Below are 25060 nucleotides of genomic sequence, written 5' to 3'. Positions count from 1 at the left end.
ATGTTTTGGTACTAATTTTGTTTGTACAAAGATATTAGGAATATAAACACAAAAATACAACTGCAGATGCTGTGGATCAAAGAATACGTACACAACGCTGGAAGAACTCAGCAGGTCAGGCAACATCCATGAGAAAAGAGTAGCCAACGTTTCGGGCCGAGACCATTCATCAGAAATGGGGGGGGAAGAGAGGGTCGAAGCCCAGTAATAGAGATGGGGATAGGGATACTCTGATTTCTATTGCATCAATGTCTATTACATCCGGTGCTCCCGGTGTGGCCTCCTCTACATCGACAAGACCCGACGCAGATTGGGGGACCGCTTCGTCGAGCACCTACGCTCCATCCATCACAATAGACAGGACCTCCCAGTTGCCACCAACTTCAACTCTGCCTCTCATTCCCATCTAGATATGTCCATACATGGTCTCCTCTACTGCCATGATGAGGCCAAACTCAGGTAGGAGGAGCAACACCTCATCTACCATCTGAGTAGCCTCCAGCCTGGTGGTATGAGCATTGAATTTTCCAATTTCCGGTAATTCCATCCCCCTTCCCCTATCCCAAGTCCCTCTCTGCCTCTCTCCCCTTTCAACTTTCTGCTTCTTTATCTCTACAGTTCTTTCATGCTTATCCTCTCCCCCCTTTATCTTTCCTCTGATTTCTCTGGCACCTCTAGGCCCTACCCCCTCCCCTATCTCTATTACTGGGCTTCGGCCCTCTCTTCCACCCCCCCCCCCCCCCCGCATTCCTGATGAAGGGTCTCGGCCCGAAACGTTGGCTATTCTTTTCTCATTGATGCTGCCTGACCTACTGAGTTCTTCCAGCGTTGTGTACGTATTCTGTGATATTAGGAATATACTTGACAAACAAATGACTTTGTTTCTGTAATATCTGCACTTATTTCAGTGTCATAATTTGAACTAAACTATTTTAAAATAGCTGGAATTGCTTTTATGTTGATAGTGAAAGTGAAAAGTTTTCAGTAGCAGAAATCAACTTCAAACTCTGGAATAAGAATTAATTCATTTAATGCTGGAGATATGACAAGTTATCATACAGACCAGAAGCAGATACCACACAATAGGAACTTTAAGGAAAGGATTAGTTTTCATCCCTGCTAACTCTGCAATGGTTAGAATTGTAAACAATTTGTCACCAGGCCTTCATGTTGCAGTAACATTGGATTTTGGGAGAAGGAAAAATAATCTAAGAGATTACTCTGATGTCTAAATATACTACAATATCCCATTCTGCGAGAAATCTAATGAATGCAATTACAAACTCAGAAAAGCTTTTTATCTTCATTCTATTTAACCACAACCACCAGAAACTTGGCTAAACACAAGGAAAAGAACTTTAAAACTTACAAAGGAACTAGGTCAGCCAATCAGCTACAATCAGCCTTAAGGAGAGAGCAGAAAAGAATCAGCCATCTGGCAAAGTAACAGGAATACTCAAGGGGACTGCTTGCATGGTATCCTGGCTTCTTGAGAATCATGTCAACAGAATTTGTTATGGCTAGATAATTTGTACACATGGATTGGATGCAAAATACATTTAGCAATGTGAATTTTCTATTTCTTGCAATAACCACTTGTGTACTCATTCAAATAATTCATCACAGATGTACAGTAACCCTTGTTACAGCCAACAGAATAGAGAATTACTTTTGTCATCATTTGGACCTGGTTCCAGAGGTAATATAACAATGTTCTCACCCAGTGAAAAACTTAATTTAAATTTTGAAATCATGTGGTTTGTTGACCAGTGACCAATGCACTACAACAGAATGTTCCATATAAAATAATATGAACTATGGATTGTTGAGAGTAAATACAGACACACAATCTAATTGAATGGCTTTTTGCATTCATTCATGGATGCATAGTCTAACTGAAAGGCATTTTTGCATTCATTCAAGGCTTCACAGGCTGAGACAGCATTAAAGTGGCCACCACTAATTGCCCTTGAGAAGGTGATGGTGAGCTGCCTTCTTGAACTGCTGTAGACATTGAGGTGTAGGAAAACTCACAGATTTGTTGTGGAGCAAGTTTGACCCAGCCACTGTAAAGAACATCAAGTCAGGATGGACTTACACACAGTGGAATTCCCATGTTTTTGCTGCCCTAGTCTTTCTAACTGATGGAGGTCATGGATTTGGAATGTGACATGTAAATTATTGTGAATAGCTGCAGTGTATCCTATGGATGGTACAGTATATCCTGGAGAGTAGCCACAGAATGGTACACTTGCCTCGGCGGTGGGAGTGAGTGGATGGTTGTGGATGGATTGTCTATCAACCGGGCTGCTACGGTAGGTCCTGTATGGTATCGAGCTTCTTGAGTGCTGATGAAGCTGCACTCATCCTAGCAAATGGAGAGAATTGCATCACATTTCCACTTTGAGCTTTGTAAGTGCTGGATAGGCTCTGAGGAGTTAAAAGGCGATGTACTTGCCTCTGACCTGCTCTTCAGGCCACGTTAATTGAACGGTTTCAGACAATTTCTATGGATGGCTCCAAGACTTTGAGCTAATGTGAAGGTCTAGATGACTTATTATAAGGAAAAGGCTGCATTGTTGTCTTTCTTTCTTTACTGTAGCTTGAAGCCTCACTAACAGGCCCCTAGACAATAATGGCAAGAAAGGGGATAGTCATCAATGGGGGATGCGTACAGTGAACTGATAAATAAATTCCTTGGTCCATTTTTCTTAACGAATTCAGAAATATATCAAAAAGAATCTTTTACATACTGTACCATGCAACGTTTCCACTAAGATCATTATTTTGCAATGGAGGTTCAAGTAGCATTACTTGTTTGAATAAAACACTTATTTCAAAATGGCTACAGTGCAGCAAAGAATGATAAAGTTCACACAATAATTTTCAGCTCTCTTGTCTTGAAACAGTGTAATAATATATAGAATTTACTTTATATCCCTGCTATATCATTTAACACAGAGCTGGAATGAGTGAAACACCACCTACTGCAAAGCTAGATCTATTTACCAAGAATAAACTATCAATATTTCAGCAGCTTAGTAATGATAGCATTGGACTTGTACGAAGTAATGCTTCGTCAGACTGATTGCTTTAGACAGGTCTATTTGCTGCTTATTTTCATTTATTAACTTGCTTTTTATATGTGCTGTGTTTCTTTGCCAGGATTTTGAATAGATTATTAACATTGTGCACTTGTTTGCCAAATGAATCTTTTTATTTGCACTGTACCCTGGTAACCCATTTGCATGTTGAACAGGTGGTCAGGGAGCTGTAAAAGGTAAATTGAAACAAGGCCCAATAGATGGTGACAGTCTATGAGTTGTGAATAATGCAGGTTTAGAATTCCACAATAGAAGCACTGACAGCAGGAACTCTCACCCACAAAAAAAACTGTTAACTCACTGTCCATACGTTCTGCTCATTAATTTAAATGGATGGAAAGCTGTAGGAAACATTCACGTTAAAATATTCTGATTGGTGTCACGGTCAAGCTTATGTTCAAACTTCTCTGAAATAGTATACTTTTTGGAGGAGGCGTTTAGGAGGATTAATGGCACCTAATGGCGACTCCTTCACGTGCATCTTTGGAAACAGCTCGATTTCCATCTTTAATCTCTTACTTTTTCCCTTTCAGGTTTCTTTTGAAGACCCTGACCTGGAGTTAAACGTTGACTTCGGTTCTTTGCGAGAATGGGACCTGCTCTTGAGGGTTTCTCGACTGACTGTTATTCAGCACACCACGGGCTCAGCCTTTGAGCTTCACTCACCTTTGGAGGGCTGACATCTCGTGGCTCCGGAGATGGGTGGATCGAAGGTCGGTGTCCAGGCAGGAGATCGATGTGTCGTAGGAGATGGAAGTTCTAAGGCTGTGTGCCCAGAGACCCGAGATCTTTGAGCATAGAGCTCGGAAAAAGTGACACGATGCAATTTTAACATCATTAACCAGTGAGTTGTTTGCTATGCTTCCCCCTTTGCTGAGAAACGGAGACAGCTCTTTCTCCCTTATTAGGGAGAGAGAGTGTGGTATGTCAGATACAGGGTGAACGTGTAGTCTTCGGGGTACTGCAAGTCTGTGTCTTTGCTGATGCTTGAGTGCTCGGTGGCGGGTGGCAATGCTTTGTTTCTTGCCGGTGGGGGGAGGGGGGATCAGTGCTTGCGCGGGAGGGAGGGAACTTTGGGGTTCGAACACTTAACTGTCATTTATTCCTTGGGGGCACTCCTCTGTTTTCGTGGATGGTTGTGAAGAGAAAGCATTTCAGGATGTATATCGTATACATTTCTCTGACATTAAATACACCTTTGTGTTCATTTATCTTTAAGATACAGTAGGTTAATTTTGCTTAGTTCAGTAGTATTTATTGGTCCTCCACAAACTTCTTGAGAAGACGATACCACAGGACACTTTTGGAAAGATAATACAAAAAGTGATGTTGGACATAGTGTTGGGGATTTTGGCCCAGTGATGATGACCAACAATATAATCACAAGTTCATGTGGAGAGACAGTGGATGGCTTCTAACAGGAGTCGGTGTTTCCACGCTCCTGCTGTACTTGGGTTTTCAGATCAATGGATTGCAGACTTGGGAAGGTGAGTGGGTAGGGGATTGAGGGGAAGGAGTCCAAAATTAACTTGGGATTCATGAGACTTCAAGATTTTTGTGATATTTGGATAGAATTTTTTTTAAAGTTCCATCAAAGTTTTATCAAAAGTTCTCTCTACGTTAGCTACAGGACTGCTAAAATTTTCCAGATATCCCCAGAATGGCTCCAATTTGTTTAGAGGAAGAACTTTTCAGCCTTTTATCCTTGGAACATCAGAGGATGAGAGGTGACCTGATGGAGGTGTATAAGATGATGAGAGGCATTGATCATGTGGATAGTCAGAGGCTTTTTCCCAGGGCTGAAATGGCTAGCACAAGAGGGCACAGTTTTAAGGTGCTTGGAAGTAGGTATAGAGATGTCAGGGGTAAGTTTTTTTTATGTAGAGAGTGGTGAGTGTGTGGAATGGGCAGTCAGCAATGGTGGTGGAGGCGGATACGATAGGGTCTTTTAAGAGACTCCTGTATAGGTACATGAGGCTTAGAAAAATAGAGGGCTATGGGTAACCCTAGGTAATTTCATAGTACATGTTCAGCACAGCATTGTGGGCCAAAGGGCCTGTATTGTCCTGTACGTTTGCTATGTTTCTATGTAATCCTTAATAACCATATAACAATTACAGCACAGAAACAGGCCATCTTGGCCCTCTAGTTCATGCCTTACTTTCACCTAGTCCCACAACCCTCCATTCCTTTCCTGTCCATATACCTATCCAAATTTACTTTAAATGACAATATCGAACCTGCTTCTACCACTTCTACTGGAATAACAACAGGTATTTATTGGAGTGTGGGGTACAAACACCTCTAATGCCTATGAATAAGTTGAGGCTTTATTCAAAAAGATTGAGAATCCATATCCCAGGTGATAAAGTTGCAGTGAGCAGTGGTGCCTTCTAAGCCACAGGCTCAAAATTCTCATTGCAATCAATTGAACACCAGCTTCTACAAAAGATCTGAGCTGCCGTGTCGTCCAAGTGATTATTCCGCAACATAATGCTGGGGAACGTATCAGAATTGGGTTCCTTCAATAATATCCGGCCAGCATGGTGGTAGATGTGATGCTATCTATCCTTGAGCCATATAGAAATCCAAGATTCAGTGACTAAATGCTGGCAGCTATGATTGGTACGTTCTGCATCAACTTACTGGTAAAGCAATGTGAAGATTTTGACCCACATAATGAATTTCAGATCTGCATAAATACAGTCACATCTCACTAGAGAAAATGACACAGCTCATATGCAGTATTCCTTATCTGCCTTTAAAATACTTAAAGGGACTATGTGGTCCATTGGTATGTTACAAAAACGTGGGCTATATATTTATTAACGTACTTCAACACTTTTAAAGCAGGTTGATCCCTTAATATAATCAGCAGACATTTTAAGTAGAGATCATTATTTAACTTCAACACCAGTGAAACCAGGAATAGGAGAGTGGCCATTGATTTACTATTCCCTTTTAAGATGACATTGGGACATAATGCCAAATCACATCAGTGGAACAGCTGAAAAAAGCATGCTTGAATTTGCAGAGCATTAACATGGTAAAATAAAACCATTGCGAATAATCAATATAAATGGTTCCCTTTTAAATAAATTTGGGATTGAAAAAATATTCACTCGAATACCCTTTCAGTTTACATGTGCAGTGTCTGGAAGCCACAAGGTTACGTTAAAGTGGAAATAACAAAATACAATAACACAATTTATTTGTAACAGAGTAAACAGAATGCACATTGATGAAGGTAATGTGGGAAGAAGTTCAAAATCTTTAAAAAGAATATTGCACTTAAATTTTAAAACTGCATAAGAAAGGACTATAATGATAAAGGAAACACTACAGTGCACCACAAGATGATCAGGTTAACCATCTGTATGGACAGCAGTCAGCGTGTACATTCGCCATGAAGCTCCGCCACTGGTCCCAACAAGTACAGCATGGCCAATACAGTATAACCCAATTTAAATATTTTTATTGTGTGCCAGTGTCATTATATCATCATAAACCGCAGGAAATGGGAAAGAGCCCCATTACTAGCTCCTTCCAGCCTTTTAATTAGGTTCTCCTGGCTCAATGTGAATGGGAGTCAACTTTTGTACAAAGACAGCCGGAGGAGTTTGGGATGATCCCTGGGACTGGTCTGGCTCCTATTTGCCACAAGTGATCTTTCTTTCTCTTGTTAAATAGGCCGTGAGATGGATTTGCAATCCTGTTAAGCTAAAGCCCAGTACAGGAAACCCATTTCTACTATCAATATAACCATCTCTTCGGAAGAGATATCCATGCTTACGGATGAGATTCCCCCAGCAAGCTTCAACTTAATTCTCAGGTCTTCTGAGGTAACTTGTAACATTCATTTACTGAATACCCCAGAGGCTTCAGGGCTATGAATTGGAGAGAAAAACAGCAGCAGAATTTGTTTTGCAACCTAACAGATTACAATTCAAAATATCCCCTCTGTTAGTATTTCAGTTCAGTAAAAACTCCATGCCCCTCCATACTTCCCACGCCTAGATGATATTGTGCTCACGTGAATCTCTGGACAAAGCTTGCAATAGTTTCTTACTTACACATTGAACAGATTGAGGCCGATGCGATAGAGGCGTTTGCGGATTATGTCGGTGGAGAGGGTCGGTGACTTGCAGCTGCTTGGATTTTCACAGTGGTACCTGGGCATACTCAATATCATGGCATGCAGGGCTTCTTTGGAGGAAACTTCAGATGGTGTCTTGGCAGAGATGGAAGTTGTACTGCCACTACTGAGCTGTTCTGCGTTGTCCAAGCGACTGGATTCCAGTGGATTTTCCTGCATGATCCCATTGTTGTGATCAATTTGAATTTTCTGCATTGTGATTTGACCCTGCCCCATCAATCCCCCTCCAAGCCCATTTGAGTTGATGTTGACATTCAGTTCTGTGAAAGGGTGATTGTTCGAAATCAGAGTCTGTCCCGGTTCTGAAGAAGCACTTGGGGATGTTTTGTCCTCTTCTTCCCCTGGACCATCCTCATTTTTTGCTGCAGCACTCTGCTCAGGTTCTGACTGAGCATTCTCACAGTTCGCCATGGCAACCGATGCAGACTCCAGCAGTGAGGAAACAGACATGTTTTTGTTTTCAATGTGGAAGGTGACATCCCTGAAAGCCATCATTAGAGTACTGTTGCTGTGCGCCAGGCCCTCGTCCCGCCTGTCATCACTGCTCTCTTGTCCTGTTTTCCGCACCTCAGCTGCTGCTCCTTCCTGCACCGAGCCACTGCTGAAGGTCTCTGTGAATTGGTAAGTACTGCCGTCTTGCAGCGAGCACATTGTTTTCAAGCTCCAAGAGCTGAGAGCATCATCAATCGACTTCGCCAGTGACTTCACCTGCTCTGTGAAGGAGTCCTCGAGCTCAGTCAGAGCCCCGCTGATGCTCGCAGGCAAGGATGGCGACCGCACAAGGGGAATTCCTGCAAAGTTATACCCCTCCATTAAGCTGTCGGCATTCTGCAACCTGACCTTCCGCAGTGAAATACGCCTGGGCATGCGGCTTTCCAGCAAGGAATTCCGAATCTTTTCAAAGTTCTTGCTGAGTTGGTACTGACGGAAAGCTGTCTGGATGGTGCAGGCAGCCCGGCGAGATACCAAATGGCCACCATACTTATGTTCCAACATTTCAATCTGAAACAGGAGAGATACGGAAGATCAGAAGCCATTCTGACTGTAGCTATCCACATAAAAACTTAGATGAAGAAGATACGATTCCTCTGTATTAAATCAATGCTTGGCCAATGAAATTGAACACCCAATCTTATAGTCAGATGTATTCCACATATCACTTATCTTACCCGGGAATGGTGGGAATCTCGGAGAAAACCAGCTTCCCCATGATATATTATAACTGAATTATATTCTCAGTCCATTGTATTAAAAAGATAGAACAACACACAGCTGCAATGAAACGTTGCATATGTGTTTGATAGTCTACAATTACAACTTTCTAGGGACCTCCATAGTTGTCATGTCTATGATCAACAAAGATTGCGACCGCACTAGGGGGATTCCTGTAAAGCTCCCCACACCTATCTCCAGCCTGACTAAATCCTGTCATTTCTTGCATGCAGCACCACAGTCAGAGATGGGCAGCATTCTCTTTGCTTTGTTTCTTCAGCCATCTGCAGAAAGACTCTGATGACTCAGCAATAGTTGGATGTATAAAGGGAGGACAGGAGGTGGAGGACTTTGTCAAATGGTGCAAGCTGAATCATCTGCAGCTCAACATCAATGAGACACAGGAGATGGTGATGGACTTTAGGAAGACTAAGCCTGCACTGCTCCCTGTTACTATTGATGGTGAGGACGTGGATGTGGTGAGGACCTACAAGTACCTGGAGGTGCATCTGAAAGACAGACCTGAGTGGAGCACCAGCACAGAGGCTGTGTACAAGACGGGCAAGAGTCGCCTCTACTTGCTGAGGAGATTGAGGTCCTTTGGTGTATGCAGGCCTCTCCTTCGCATGCTCTAGCAGTCTGTTGTTGTCAGTACAACCTTCTACATGGTGGTGTGCTGGGGCAATGGCATCAACACCGGCTCAATAAACTGATTAGAAAGGCTGGCTCTGTAATAGGAGTCAAACCGGATACTCTGGAGGCTGTGGTAGAACAAAGGGAACTGACAGAAAATCCTGGCAATTCTGGACAATGTTTCTCACCCTCTACATGCCACATTGGCTGAATAGAGGAGCACTTTTAATAACAGACAAAGACAACTGCGCTGCTCCAAACAGCACTATATGAGGACATTCTTACCCTCGGACGTTAAGCTCTACAATGAGTCAACCTATGATCAGGGAAGTGATGAACACCTCCTGTTAGACTGTTTGTGGTAACTTTTTTTTAATTTGTGTATACTTGTATATCTGTGCATTTGGAATGCTATTGTGACACAGTAATTTCCTTTAAGATCAATGATCTATCTATCTGCTGAATGATTAAATAGGAAGAAAAATAATAGGGATAAGGCCAAAAAATAAAGGAAAAGAGATGAAAAAGAACATAGTACATTCAGAGAGTGAACTTGCCACATATGATAGCTCCTGTCCAATATCCGAGAGATACTAGGTTAAAGGCCCAGTCCATGGTTTTTGCATAAGTCCTGGATAATATGCCAGTGTGGTATGAAGTTGTGTCCTAATAGATGGTCTGCAAATGGCTTCCTTCAATTACATAACCACTCTAAAATTCTATGATCTTGATGTTATTTGTGAAGCATTGTTGAGTAGAAATATTTGCCTGCACAATAATGTCTAAATTTCCAAAATTTGTCCATTTCTTTAAAAGACTTTGGGATATCCTAACAGAAAACATGAAGCATGAGGATAATAAAAAACACAAAATGCTGGCAGAACTCAGCAGGCCAGACAGCATCTATGGGAGGAGGTAATAACGATGTTTCGGGCCAAAACCCTTCATCAGGAGTTAGGGTAGTTTTTTTTATATAATGGTACAGGTCGTCAGCATATCTTATGCTGTCTCCCAGTGTGCTGTTTTTCACACTGTTCCTTCCGTTACTTATGCAGCTTACAAATCATACCTGGGATCTTTGCTAGCTGCTGCAGCAGTACAGTAAAACGCTGGGATTATATACCAATGCTCCTGGACTATGCTACAACATTTTGTAACTTATTTATAAAGTAGAAAAAAAAGCCTGTGGGACAATAAGAATTTGATTCACTCCACAATTTGTTATGATCTTATACGAAAGGGTTATGGAAACAGAATTAATAGTATCTTTCAAAAGGAGTTTGATAAATACTCATTGAGAATGTCTTCAGAGCTATGTGGAAATAGCAGGCAAGTGGAATTAAGCAGCAGACAGCCAGCAGAGGCAGAAGGAGGCAAGTGGCCTCCCTTCATTCAATGCTTCTATATAAAATAACTAACACCTTTACAAGTCAGAAATCCCTGTAAAGAGCTGACAGACAAAAGCAGAGCATGAACTCTAATTCCATTTTCTCCAGCAGTCACAATAGAAGAAGTAATGATGAGTTGCTGGCTGGATTCCTCTTTAAAGTTCAGCAGCATTGATCCAGTCCTTGTGCCCAACCAACTGAACAGATCCAAATGATTCAATTATTGAAGTATAGTCTGAGATCTAGAGTCCTGACTCAGTTGTAAATTCTCCATCATTGCTTTAGTCTGAGCTAACAGGATCATAAATCAATGGTCTTAACAGGCACCTCGCCAACATTGGCAACTTGAGCACCTACATGAACAAGAAAAGGTGCAGAATCATGGCTGGCTAACTACATGGCTTCACACAAAATGCTGTGGCTACAAATTTGATGAGAAGCAGTTCCTTGCCAGCATTACCTGTTCCCTGTACTCTGAACCAGTCCCACAACTGCTGGGCAGTCTGCTAGTCTACCTTTCGTCATTTGTCTCCTCATTGGTTATCAGTCAGGTCCCTTTGGCCAACACCCAAGGGAACTATGGAGATCTGTTACTCACCAGTCCAACCTGTAGCCCCTGTATATATACTGTCACATCCCACCACCATCAGCTGCCTCCCAAGGCTTCACCTATCTGTTACATAGAGTTCAGAGCTAGTATGCTGGCACTTTAAACCAGGATACACAGAAGTTAGCACCTGAGTCTAGGAACTGGATGTCCTAATTCCACACTGATCTGTGGACTTACCCAATTTGCACCAGAGATCGCAGTGAATTATGGGCCTCAGATGGCGTGACATGAACAGTGCAATATTAGCATTTGGTTCCCAAGCTCACGGGATAAAAAGAATGTGTGTCTAATGACCCCTGTTAAAATCTGCCTGTATGGGGACAACAGATGAAAAATAGACTCAGCTGTGACATCAGTCTTGCTCAAAGTAATTTCTCAGCAGCTGGTCTCAGGGAAGTCGATCATGAAGGAATTATCTTCAGGAGAGTGAACAAAACGCTAAATAAATGTTTGAAACTCATTTTCATCTCAATCTCTTTGTAGCAAAGGATTAGAATTTGCTGCAACAACAGGTAATAGATGCTATATGTTAAAATGTCATCCTCCTCAACCTCTCATTGGGAAGCGAAGCAGAGATATGCTGGGAAACAGATTCGATTCAATTGCTGGGAGCACAATGGGAAACAAAAGCTTCAAAGCTAGCAGACAGTCCTCCTGACTGAATTACAGCTGAAGGGTTTAATAGCAGGGTTACCTGAGCAGGGAGATTTTAAGCACGGAACTGACATTGTTTCATTTGAGCAAAATTAATCTAACAGAAATTCATTAGCCAGAAATTACTTGCTTTCCCAAAGATAAATAATCTTTACCGTTGTAAGTCTCTCTTGTTGAAAATAGCATTCAACATTACAAAAAAAATATTAAAAATCCAGTACACACATTACAATTCCTTTTGCAGGAATATACATTTTAAATTTATATCCAGGAAAAATAATAAATATAAAACATTGAGGAAATATTGAATTATTTAAACTGGAAACCAGTGAAAATATGAGCTTAATTATCTGAAAGTTTAGAGTGAAAATATAATTTTGATGATTTTTAATAACTGCTTAAGTTGTGCAAATCAGATAGAAGGCATTTATTTCCCTTAGTCCACACACTTTTTTCTCACATATCCCACTTTCTTTTTAAAAATAAATCTGAGGTAGCTTACATTTGGCGCATGTTTTGAAAATTTTGCCAAGAAGTTTGGTTTCCATTCTTTTGAAAAAAGGGTCCAATTAAGGAAATACCTATAGTGAGTTACCCTAATCACCTCACTAAACCTACCTTCCTTTTAATCCCTTAAAGTTACAATATTGTCTGTTCACCAAACATTGAATTAAAAGAATGAGTAAATTAATTTTGGGTTTTTTCCTTTTTTGCCTCTTTACCTGTGGACTAAAGTCAATAGCACATCTTGCAATGTTACCAGGCTTTAATTATTTTTATGTTCTTCCTTTGTTCAAACTAAAAAACAAGAAAGCTCCTGGCTTTAAAAGATATTTACTCTCCTTTTTGAAAGGGATTGTTTGACTCATTTAATTCTGTGAGTGTTAATGTGGTGAACTACATGTACCTGTCTGGACACGCCCCCCCCCCCCCCCCCCCCCCCGGCTGACTGCTCCTGTGGCTCCTCCCACTGATCGTGGCTCCTCCCATGGACCCCGGTATAAAGGCGATTGGAGACACCGCCCCGGCCTCAGTCTCCAGGATGTAGTGTGGTGGCCAATTACTGCTTGTTCTTTCTTCCAGCCAATAAAAGCCTATATCCCACCTCACATCTCAGAAAGTTATTGCTGGTGCATCAATTTTATTGACTGGAAGTTTTAAAACATGGAAAGTATCTTACGTCCGGAAAAATTAGACTTGGACCCTCAAAACTCAGAAGCAGCTCTTGCCTTTGAACTCTGGCTTGCATGCTTCCAATCATACTTGGAGGACGTTAGTGCGACTGAGCCCACTATTATGCACAGAATTCTCCTCTTGAGGGTCACCCCAAAAGTTTACTCACTTATCAGGGACCTGCCGACCTACCAAGGGGCACTGGACACCCTCAAAAGATAGTACCTGCGGCCGGTGAACACCGTCTACGCAAGACATCGCTTAGCGACACGGCGACAGTGACCTGATGAGACGAGCGCCGAGTTTCTCCGAGCCCTACAGAGACTTGTGCAAACTTGCGACTGCAGAGGACTGACGGCAGAACAACATGCGGAGCTGCTAGTACGAGACGCCTTCGTTACAGGGATCAGGTCAGTGTACGTGCGCCAGCAGCTGCTGGAATTTGCCAATCTTACCTTATGCTCGGCGATCGAGACGGGCAACACACTGGAGGCTGCTCTGCACAATGCTGACGCTGTCCAGTTGCACGATCCCCCGCTGGTCTCATGGACACCTCAGACCCCACCACCCACGAGCGAATTCACCGCCGCTGCTGCCAGTCGTGAGTCCACGAACTCCCCAAAACCGACCACAGCTGCTGCCAGTCGCAAGTCCACGCAGTGTAACTTCTGTGGACTTGAAAAGCACCCCCAAAAACACTGCCCGGCCCGAGAAGCGACCTGCTCCAGCTGCGGGAAGAAGGGCCATTTTGCCAAGGTCTGTCAGTCTGAACCACGAGTGGGGTCAGGCAGCGCTGCGTGTGAGGCATGGGGGCCACCATCTTGCCTGCCCGGATGGGGGTAGCCATCTTTGTCGGCGCCAACATGCCCCGCCCCTGACCCACCGGTACTTACCGGGCACCAAGACGGCAGTTCAACTCTGGCCTCGACCAAAGCGCCCCACACCAGCTTGCAAGGTCAATGATGGACATTCTGGTGGAGGGGCACAGGACTAGATGCCTGTTTGACACGGGCAGCACTGAGAGTTTTATTCACCCGGACACGGTGCAATGTTGTGGACTCATGACACAGCCGGTAAGCCATTGGGTCACCATGGCTTCTGGGTCACATTCCACAGACATCCGGGGGGGGTTGTGTAGCAACATTGGTGGTGCAGGGCACAGAATATCGGAACTTTGCGCTACTGGTCATGCCTCAACTGTGCGTGCCTGTGCTATTGGGGCTGGACTTCCAAAGCCACCTTGAAAGTGTGACTATGGCATATGATGGGCCCCTCCCACCACTCACTGTCAGGAATCCTCAATTTTGTGAGACTTTGTCATTTACCCCACTACTGACCACACACACACACACACACACACACACACATACACACACACACACACACACACACACACACACACACACACACACACACACACATCCCACCCAGCACCATGCCGACAGCTGCGCTACCGACACCATTTGCAGCCTCTCCACCCTCAAGATCCCTCCCCCACCGCTGTTCGCCAACCTGACCCCCGACTGTAAACCTGTGGCAACTAAAAGCAGGAGGTACAGCGTGGGGGACAGGGCCTTCATTCAGTCAGAGGTGCAGCGGCTGCTCAGGGAGGGGATCATTGAGCCAAGGACAAGTCCTTGGAGGGCCCAGGTGGTTGTTGTTCGGACCGGGCAGAAAAATAGGATGGTTGTGGACTATAGCCAGACTGTCAATAGGTTCACGCAGCTTGACGCGTACCCCCTACCCCGCATCGCAGATATGGTCAACCAGATAGTTCAGTACAAGGTGTACTCGACCATAGATCTGAAATCCACTTAGTGGAAGCTATTAGGCACTGGAGGCACTATCCCGCCGGCAAAAGGTTCACCTTGCTGACCGACCAGCGCTCGGTTGCGTTCATGTTCAGCAACCAACAGCGGGGCAAAATCAAAAATGATAAAATTTTGAGGTGGAGAATAGAACTCTCCACCTACAACTATGACATCCTGTACCGGCCTGGCAGACTCAATGAGCCCCCTGATGCCCTATCACAGGGAGCATGTGCCAGCGCACAGCTCGACCAGCTATACGCCCTCCATGCAGATGTTTGCCACCCGGGGATCACCCGATTTTACTATTTCGTGAAAGCCCGGAACCTGCCGTACTCCCTTGAGGACATCAGGACGATGACCAGGGACTGCCAAATCTGCGCTGAGTGCAAACTGCACTTCTACCGTCCTGAAAAGGTGCAAGTTATCAAGGCTACCCGCCCCTTTGAGTGACTGAGTGTTGACTTTAAGGGCCCCCTTCCCTCCACCGACCACTATGTCTACTTTCTCAATATTATCGACAAGTACTCGCGGTTTCCCTTTGCCATCCCCTGCCCCAACACCACTGCCACGTCCCTCATAAAAGCCCTGCGCCAGCTCTTCACTCTGTTCGGATATCCCTGCTATATCCACAGTGATAGAGGGTCCTCCTTTATGAGTGACAAGCTGCGCCAGTACCTGCTGGCTAGGGGCATTGCTACTAGTCGGACCACGAGCTATAATCCCCGGGGAAATGGACAGGTGGAGAGGGAGAATGCCACAGTGTGGAAGGCCACACTTTTAGCCCTTAAGTCAAAAGGGTTGCTGGTCTCTCAATGGCAGGAGGTCCTCCCTGAGGCACTCCACTCTATCCGCTCCCTGTTATGTACATCCACCAATGCCACCCCTCACGAGTGCCTATTCTCTTTTCCCAGGAAGTCTGCCACTGGGACCACCCTACCAGTTTGGCTGACATCCCCAGGGCCAGTGCTGCTCCGGAAACATGTGAGGAGCAATAAATACTCCCCGCTGGTTGAGAGGGTTCACCTACTACATGAGAACCCCCAGAACATGGTCTTACCTGATGGGCGGGAGGACATGGTCTCCGACCGCGATCTGGTGCCCGCAGGTGCAGCAGACCACTACCCCAAATACTCCACGGTAACTATGAACCCTGTACCCGAGGTGACACTGCGCACACCGAGCCCTACACAGACTCCTCACGACACTCCTATACCGGGCGTCTCGCACGCGCATATACCAGGCGCCTCACACACGCATGAGGGATCACTGACGCCTAGTGGGCTGACACCTCCAGTTAGGCCGGAACCAGCACAACCACCGTCTCCAGTGCAATCACAGCCGGTGCTACATAGATCGCAGCGAGAGATTCGACCACCTGATAGACTTAACCTGTAAATATACTTGTAAGAAACTTCGTCCCATGGGGACTCTCTTTTAAAACAAAGGGGGGGGGGTGAATGTGGTGAACTACATATACCTGTCTGGACACGCCCCCTGCTGACTGCTCCTGTGGCCCCTCCCACTGACCGTGGCTCCTCCCACAGAACCCGGTATAAAGGAGATTGAGGCCTGAGCCCGGCCTCTCAGTCTCCAGGATGTAGCATGGTGGTCAACCACTGCTTGTTCTTCCTTCCAGTCAATAAAAGCCGATATCTCGCCTCACATCTCAGAGCGTTATCGATGGTGCATCAGTTAAACAGTGTGATTAATTTCACACTAGTTAGTAAGCCCAACTGCTTCATTTGTTAACAGTCTAAGAAGCAACAGTGCTTGCATCAACTTCACTGCAATAAACCCATTCGCCAGCAGAAGCAGAGCTATCAAAATCAGAAAACAGGATCTCATCGGAAAACATCAAAAGAATTCATATTAAAATTATGACTAATCACCATGAAAGAAATGACAGGGCTTTATTTCAAACATCCTGCATTTCTCTCCACTTTCAATATTCGCCTTGAGAAGATACTCCGACAAATCCTTGGTCGAGTCCTCGTTTTCCTCCTCCTGGGGGTTTGCTCACAAAGATTCTTGAAGTTTCATCATGTTAAGAAGGATACACAAGGTTGTTATTGAATGCTTTTAAGGCAATATTGCCAATGACAACTTCGGATGATCTCCAGCTGAGAGGTTGTAGTTTAAGTGGTTTAGCGACTTCGCATTACCATACTGATGTTGTTTGAAGTTTACAAACCTGTGATTCTGTGCTCACGATTCATGCTTGTCTCTACATTATTCTATTCCTCCCAACACTCAATGTGTGGATTTTATTTCCATTCTTTCCTACGCACCCGAACTCACTACTGAATTCACTGGTATCAAGATTTGAAAGCGTGCCCTAAAATAACAGCTGTTTCTTCTAAGGCTGTTTCTTAGAAGTGATATTGACTCACTTCCATTACAGTTCACAATAGTATGAGGTGGCTAACGGCAGGAATGTGGGACCAACTGCCTCTGTCACAGTTGGGAACTGGGCTTGGTAGGTGGTGTGTTCCTTCTGTTGATAACACTCGGCTTCTGGGTGTTGCCAGTGAATGGATTCAAGGTTCCCAACACGCTCCTGAATGCCTCTTCTGTGAGTTGCATGGGACTTACACGGCAATGGGGATGTTACATTTTCTCCAGGACATTTTTGTTCATCTGGTGCACACAGAGAATATTGCATCTGCTTCAGAAGTCAGGTATTGGGTAGACGCATGACACGTTCTACCTGTGGTAGACATCTTAATGTAATTTGACCCTCTGTGCTGGAGGTGTTGGCTTAGAAGAGGACATTAATATTTGTCTACTTATCCTTCCAATAGATTTGTGGAAACTGTCAGTGGTGTCTCTTCAGTGCTCAGAGATGTCTGCAGCAGTTAATCCATGGTTCAGAAGTACACAGGAGAAAAAGTTCAGCACAATTGGTCTTGTCTTTGTGACTAACTAACTGAATAGGTCCAAATGAATCAACTATTGGAGTTAGTCTAAGATCTGGGACTTCCCATCAATTTAGGGGTGCATTTGATGTTTTGATCTTCAGACATTCTTCTCAGATGGAAAACGCCTATGTTAGCTCTCTGAAGGAGATGGGGAATTTCAGCTTAGTCAATGGCCACAAAAAGAGTAATATTCCAATGTTACTCAAACACAGGATTTGTACATCAATGCAACACACACAAAATGCTGGAGGAACTCAGCAGGCCCGACAGTATCTATGGGAAAGAATACAGTTGGCATTTTGGGCTGAGAACCTTCAGCAAACCCTCCTGCTGAAGGGTTTCGGCCCAAAACATCAACTGTACTCTTTTCCATAGGTGCTGCCCGGCCTGCTGAGTTCCTCCAGCATTTTGTGCGTGTTGCCTGGATTTCCAGCTTCTGTAGATTATTTCTCTTGTTTGTGATTTGTGCATCAGTTTGCTTTTATTGCACTCAATAACAGGCAGCAATATTTAGGAATTCTGTGTCTCAGATGAGTATAAATTGCACAAGTTAATGTTATAGCTTCCCATTTTTAAAGGGGCTCAGCCATAGCTGCAACCTACTCAGTGTAACCATGACAAAGCAGTCACTTTCCTCCAAGCTCAAACTGCACCTGGAGGAAGGTCCTATATGCCCATGTTTTCTGGAGACAATCGGCACTCAAGGTTAAAAATGAAATGTAAATAGAAGAATATAGCCTGTAAGGCTTGTTGCAGTAACCACACCACTCAACCTGGCCCAGAGGTACAAGAAATTTACTGACTGCACTTGTGGTGAGATCAGATCACTCATCAACAAATTTCAGTGATTAGTAACCACATTCACAAACTGCTCCAATTACTATTCCTCACTGAGCAGCCAATAATCCCCAGTAATTAAGAGTCATCGTTAACATTTCATACTCACAAGCTAATCACCTATCCAATCCTCACACAAATATGTTGCAGGTTTGCACAGTCCACCAGTGGTATGAGGTTCATCATTTGAGGCACACGTTAAACACATTAGCAAATCTCTCTCTCTCTGCCCCTCTCCCTTACAGAAAAAGATGGTGAGAAAACTCCAACTGCAGCAGCTGCTTGCAAATGGATGGCAGCCGAACCACATCTACAGATTATATCCCTTTTAGGAGGCAGTGATGCACATGATAGGGTCTGAGATCATGAAGATGTGGGAATTATTCCACAAAGAGAGTGGTCAGAATTTGGAATCTGGAATACACCTGTCAGAGGAGGTGGGGAAGCCAAATTCTGAAGATTTAAGATTGTTTAATGTTATTTCCAGCATACAAGTGTAAAGGAGAACAAAATATTGGTACTTGTGATCTGCCCAAAAGGTAACTGGGCATTGACTACAGGAGATAGGTCATTATGATGTAATTGCATATCATCAGTGGGGTTACACTTAGAATACTGTGCAACACACAAATAATACTGGAGGAACTCCACAGGCCAGGCAGCATCAATGGAAAAGAGCAAAAGGTTGAGATTTCAGGCCGAGACCCTTCATCAGGACTCACTTTGACTCGTGTTTTTAATTCTACTTGGAAAGATGTGATTAAATTGGAAAGAGCACAAGAAAAATTTGCCAGGTCTAGGTGGCCTAAGTTATTGGCAGAGAATGGCCAGTCTAATTCTTTTGGGAATGTAGGATAATGGTGGATATTATAGAAATGTTTAAAATTATGAATGGCAGAGATAAGGTGGATGTTATCAACCCTCTCCCTAGAGTAGGGAGTCCAAAACCAGGAGGCATGCATGTATGGTGAGAGGGAGAAGGTTTTAAAGGGATCCGAGGGGTAATTTTTTCCCCCCTGCAGTATATGCAATGAGCTGGTAGAGATTGGTACAAGAGTACCTATTTAAGAAGTATATGAATAGGATTGTGGAAGGGAGGGGCCAAATGCAGGAAATTGGGACCAACTAGGTTGACAATGTGGTCAGCATGAATTCATTGGGCTCAAGGGCACAATATCCATACTATATTGCTCCATGACCCTACACATACACACATACCTTACACCCATACAATAAACACAGTATACACAATCTTACAGTTTGCTGTAGGGGGCTATAAAGTAAGATATCAGCAGTCCTGTAGAGGCAAAATTTCTCCATAATCAGGCATATGTGGACCACTGGTATGCCGAAACAATTAGTTACCTTGTGTGCCAGCTCCCTACTTAGTGAGGGCACACATTAGTTCTGCTGTGGATGAGCCAATATGTGTAAGCAAGGTGGATTCACATTATCATGGAGCTTTCTACTTCTTGGTAATTAGTAATGGAAACTGAGAGGTCAAGATGCAATGATTGTCTCTAGTTGTCATTGAGGAAGTCCGACAAACAGGTAAAGCACCTATAAAAAGAGTACAGGAAAGATTTATGAGGATGCTGCCGGGACTAGAGGGCCTGGCCTTCCTGACATACTGTAATGCACCTGGCAAAATATTTCCCATCGAACAGTACATCAACTACTCCAATGTTTTGAAGAAAGGACCACTGAGGAAAAGTGATATAAATCTTGCTAGATTACGTAAGAAGTTGCTGCCCTAATCTTTTGAGATGGCAGAGAAGAAAGCCCCTTCCATGTTACCAAGAAGCCAGGATGTTTGTTAATATCCATTTGGTGGATAGAATATGGTGATACATATCAATGACAGACAGATATTGATGACATTAGATCTGCTTGAGGTATGAATACGAACAAACTCAAGCTTCTTCAATGTCAATGGAGTTTCACACTTGGAGGAAAGTCGAGAAAGCTTTGAAACACCAACAATGCCTTGCAAATGGCCTACACATGCAGCTCTACTGAGTCAGATCATCAAGAACACAGTCCTATTAATCCTACACTAATCACACTTTTAGCTCCCACATCTTCTCAGCTCCCCTGGATTAGTTCACTCACTTACACATTAGGGACAATTTGCCTGTTTGTGAAGTTACTAGTTCAGTCAGAGGCTCGCTAGAAAGTACACACCTTTTATGGTGTGCTTGCAGCCACAATCACTATGTGCCTGGTATTGTTCATGATGATCTCAAGATGTTGTTAGTGGATGACTGACATCATTAATGCCTTTAATAAACAAAGAACAAACCGTAAAATACATAAGGATTACCTTAAAAACCACAGGTATCAGCCTTCTTCCTGTGCATTACATGTGAATACAGGACCTAGTGTGGCAGGGCAGTCTTACATGCTATTAACTTTACCACTGTACCTGAGGCTTGCATCAAACAGATGGCTCAATGTTCCAAGAAACACAAGGCAAGCTTTAATGTGAGAGAATTGTGAATTGTGATAAAAATATGCACCAATGAAGAGGAGTGGGCAAAGCGCATGATTGAATTTCTAACTTTCCATGCAGATAGGCTGCAGTGACTTTCACAGCAGGAGAAGATATGGCAATGGAACGAGCTTAGCTTAGTGAGCTGAAAATTCATGACAACTTAGCACTTACTTTAGTCATAAAAAGAATGGCTCATGCTGTAGAATGCACAGTTCATTTATTAAAAGCCCTGGGTTGATGGACTGCGGGTCAAAGACCATTTCAGTTTTTAAAGGGAGCAATTCCAGTTTACTTATTCTTCACAAAATTGCTCCTGGCTACTTTCAATGATTTATACACTATATGACGAGTTTACAAAACTTATTCTGTTAAAAGAGACAGTATGATACAACCTGATCATCCAAAGATCTTTAGCTTTATGATTTGGGGTAAAATCTAGCCATGCGGAGTGGATGAAAATCTTCTCTTCCTGCTGCCATGTGAATTTAGTCTCATGCAGATTGAGCCCAGGTCTGAGTTACGCTAACCTAGACCAGAATGCTTTGGTAAGATTGGATCTAAAGCACTTTGAGGTCATGGTTTTCCATTGCCAGGTGAATTCTAAACATTAAATCATAAAGCTGCAGTAGGTCAAAAGCACAAGCTAACGAGAACATCACAGTAAAGCTGCCTACGACAAATTGTGTTTATCAGAAAAGTGTGCATTCTTGTCAAGACATTGAAGTTAATAGTTTGGGCCGCCTTCCTAAAACAGAATGGTTGGAATTTGTCATTCTGTTCTCATGATTTTGAGTCAGTGTCCTGGATGGAGCTCATTTCTGATGCAGGGCAGGTGCCAGGTGGGATCACAGAGAACCCACATTGCTAATTTGGAAAATGCCAGTGCTACCACACATTAAGAATTGCTGTCACATCAGTGAATAATAAACCATCTTAAATAAGTCAAAATAGCTCCAAAGATTTTGGCATTTTATTTAAGGTCCCACAGGATACAGATAGGAAAGGGGTGAAGATATAAAAACAATTACATTGATGTTAAAATAGAGAAATGATCACCCACTATTGGTTCACTTCTCTTCAAACTTCAGGTCATTTGCCAGCAAAACAGGAACTACCGGTGCCCCACAACTCACCACTACAGGAACCCCTGGTGACCATGTATTGAAACAACATGAACCACCAGTGAACAAGGCTGGTGCTGATACGCAGATAGATTACTGGACTATCCAGTCCCATCTTTCTCTCAGGGGTATCAGTGAACAGACAGTGCCTGCTAATCCTATTTGCTGCAAGGGATGTAAACATAGAGCTATGCACGATTTTCCATCACATTATGCCACAATATAACACAGCTTCTGGCAGGATACTAGAGGGATATACAGAACCAGGAACCTCCAACACTGATGCTGTTCACCCTAGTAAATGAAAACTATCATTGAATAAATAAACACAAGGAAATCTGCAGATGCTGGAAATTCAAGCAACACACACAAAATGCTGCCTGGCCTGCTGTGTTACACTGAACAAATAAAAAATGGTATACTCTTTCTGTTAACACTTCAAACAAAGTTCATATGCAAGTAAAATTGAAACCCTGTGTTAGATTATTTACAATAACTGTGGGTCCACATCACTCGTTGTCTGACAATACATTGAACAATGCTTCTGAAGTTCTGAACCATCGACACTGTATCTTTTGAAGTATATTTCAGAAATCAAGCACAACTCTTCTATGCTCCAATTGTCAGGCATGCACACATGGGATCCTCCCAGTGTGCATTCAGAGAATTGGAGTCACCTTCCATTAATTTCTAACTCATCACCTGCAGCCTATTTAAACCCAGCTCTCAGCTACAATTCTTGTTCACTCAACTGAAACAGCCAGCCTCAACCAGTTGTTGCTAGCCTTCAGTTACCTTGTTGACTGTAATGCTTAGTATCTGTTTTCTCTCGGTTCATGGCCCTTCATGGCTTGTTATGTTCATAGTCTATTATTAAAGTTATCACTCATTACTGGATAGTCTCTGCTGCTCTGCTTTTGGGTCAAGCCTCCTCTACATTTCCCAACAATAACAGATATTTCAAGAAGAAAGCCAGAGTCACACAGAGAATGATCAAATGTAAAACAAGTATCAGGGATACATTAGCATCCAAAGCAGGTTGGTTAGAGAGAGTTGCCTCAATATCAGCCACAATTTACAATATGTTGCAGTTTAAGATTGGAACAGAGTAGATTTCCTCATTACTTTTGCCTGATTATGTCAATGCATCCCAGGAGAAAATAGGTGGAGATAGGTGGATGACATGTCAACCCATGGCCTCCTCTACTGCCACAATGAGACCACTCTCAGGTTGGAGGAACAACACCTTATATTCCATTTGGCTAGCCTCCAACATGATGGCATGAACATTGATTTCTCAAACTTCTGGTAATTGCTCACTCCCCATTCACCCCCATTCCTCCACTCCTGTTTTCCTCCCTCATCTTATCTCTATATCTGCCCATCACCTCCCTCTGGTACTCCTCTCCCCTTCCTTTCTCCATGGTCTTCGACCCTCTCCTATTAGGTTCCCCCTTGGAGCCCTTTATCTCTTTCACCAACCAACTTCCCAGCTCTTGTTCACCCATCATCTTGTAATTCCTCCTCCCCTCCCCCCACCTTCTTGCTCTGACTTCTCATTTATTTCCAGTTGCAACGAAGGGGCTCAGCCTGAAACATCGACTGTTTACTCTTTCCCATAGATGCTGCCTGGCCTGCTGAGTTCCTCCAGCATTGTGTGTGTGTTGCTCGGTTTTCCAGATTTTCTCCTGTTCTTATCGGTGGCGATCTATTGTGTCAACACTTCAGCCATTTAGTGCTTTGTCCAATTTTCCAGAGGGCTGGAAGATCCCAACAACTGCAGTCAATAATTTTGAAATTAGCCATTCATTTAGCTTTGTGTTCAATTTTTCAGAAACTGTAGTAAAAAGGCAGAATTTTCCATGATTGCTTTTATTTCTTTGCATTCTCTGCTTAGCTGATCAAAATTCCTTTACCATTTGTTCTGGTGTTGACTCCCTTATTCTTGGAGAGGGTGTGTTGATATTAATGGTGTAAGGTTTGAACAGTGTACCAACTGTTAGAAGTGTCAAGAGGGAAAGGGAACAACTGGCTAACTAACTGAGTTCCAATTCCATCCATGCAGTTACTTTTGACAACATTTAATAGGGCAATAATTTAGCAAATAATCTGCCTGGGATTGAAACCAAGAGTTTTCCATTACTTTAAAGTAACTGGCTGAAGAATGCAAGATGGGTAAAATGCAGGTAGAACAGGATTTCTTAAATCCCTACAAATAGGCAATTGAACTGTGGCATTTCTCAAGTTCAAACTGAGTGAATATTGCACAAAAGAGAAGTTATCGGAATAAAACAAAGACTGTAAAGACACAAATCATGGAAGAATTTTAATATCAAAACTGACACCATAAAAGTAAGCTGGTTACTAATAAGCCTAACAAAAAATCCAGAATTTCTTTCCCAAGAGCATAATGTGTAGCTAGTGCAAAGGCGTTCATAGAACTTCAAGTAAATAAGAGAAAAGCAACATGCTTAAGCTTGATAGAGTTGGATGAAGAGTGCTAACAGGAGAAGGAGCTATGAATCATTAAGGCTAAATTAATTAGTTGGGTCATATAGTCTTGCTGCTGTAAAATAAAATTGATATAATAAAACTGATGTGCAAAGATAATGCTAAATACTGGATGCTCAAAGGCTTCAACATGTTATAAATGGCTTTGTTGTATCTGAATAATGGGCTCATTTCAAATGGATACGACTCTTCATTTGATAAATGCAACCATGGATATAAGCATTGATAGCATAGGTAGTGAATGTACACGAACAACAGGTGAATCCAATATTAAGCTTTGTTGTGAAAAAAGAGAGCTTATCTGTATTGTATTGAACAAAACCAATTGAAGCCGAAAGATAAATAATCAGGGCATAAACACAACTGACCAGCAATCTATATGTAACTGGAATCCAGAGGGACATGTGTTGTCCAATATTTTACTGCGAAGGATGGAGT

The 25060-nt window shown here is 43.1% G+C and overlaps 1 protein-coding gene across 1 annotated transcript in view; it reads right to left on the bottom strand.

The window, feature by feature from the left end:
• LOC132398550 (IQ motif and SEC7 domain-containing protein 3-like) overlaps positions 1 to 25060 on the bottom strand; it is a 165238-nt gene that overhangs the window by 106317 nt on the left and 33861 nt on the right. The window contains exon 2 of the mRNA XM_059978171.1: positions 7178 to 8262. Within this exon, the coding sequence (XP_059834154.1) occupies positions 7178 to 8262 (1085 nt within the window). The remainder of the gene's footprint in view (positions 1 to 7177; positions 8263 to 25060) is intronic.

Source organism: Hypanus sabinus, chromosome 8, assembly GCF_030144855.1.
Source record: "Hypanus sabinus isolate sHypSab1 chromosome 8, sHypSab1.hap1, whole genome shotgun sequence".
NCBI classification, from domain to species: Eukaryota; Metazoa; Chordata; class Chondrichthyes; order Myliobatiformes; family Dasyatidae; genus Hypanus; species Hypanus sabinus.
The sequence above is the reverse complement of the archived record's forward strand: the minus strand, read 5'-3'. Positions and strand labels throughout refer to the sequence as shown.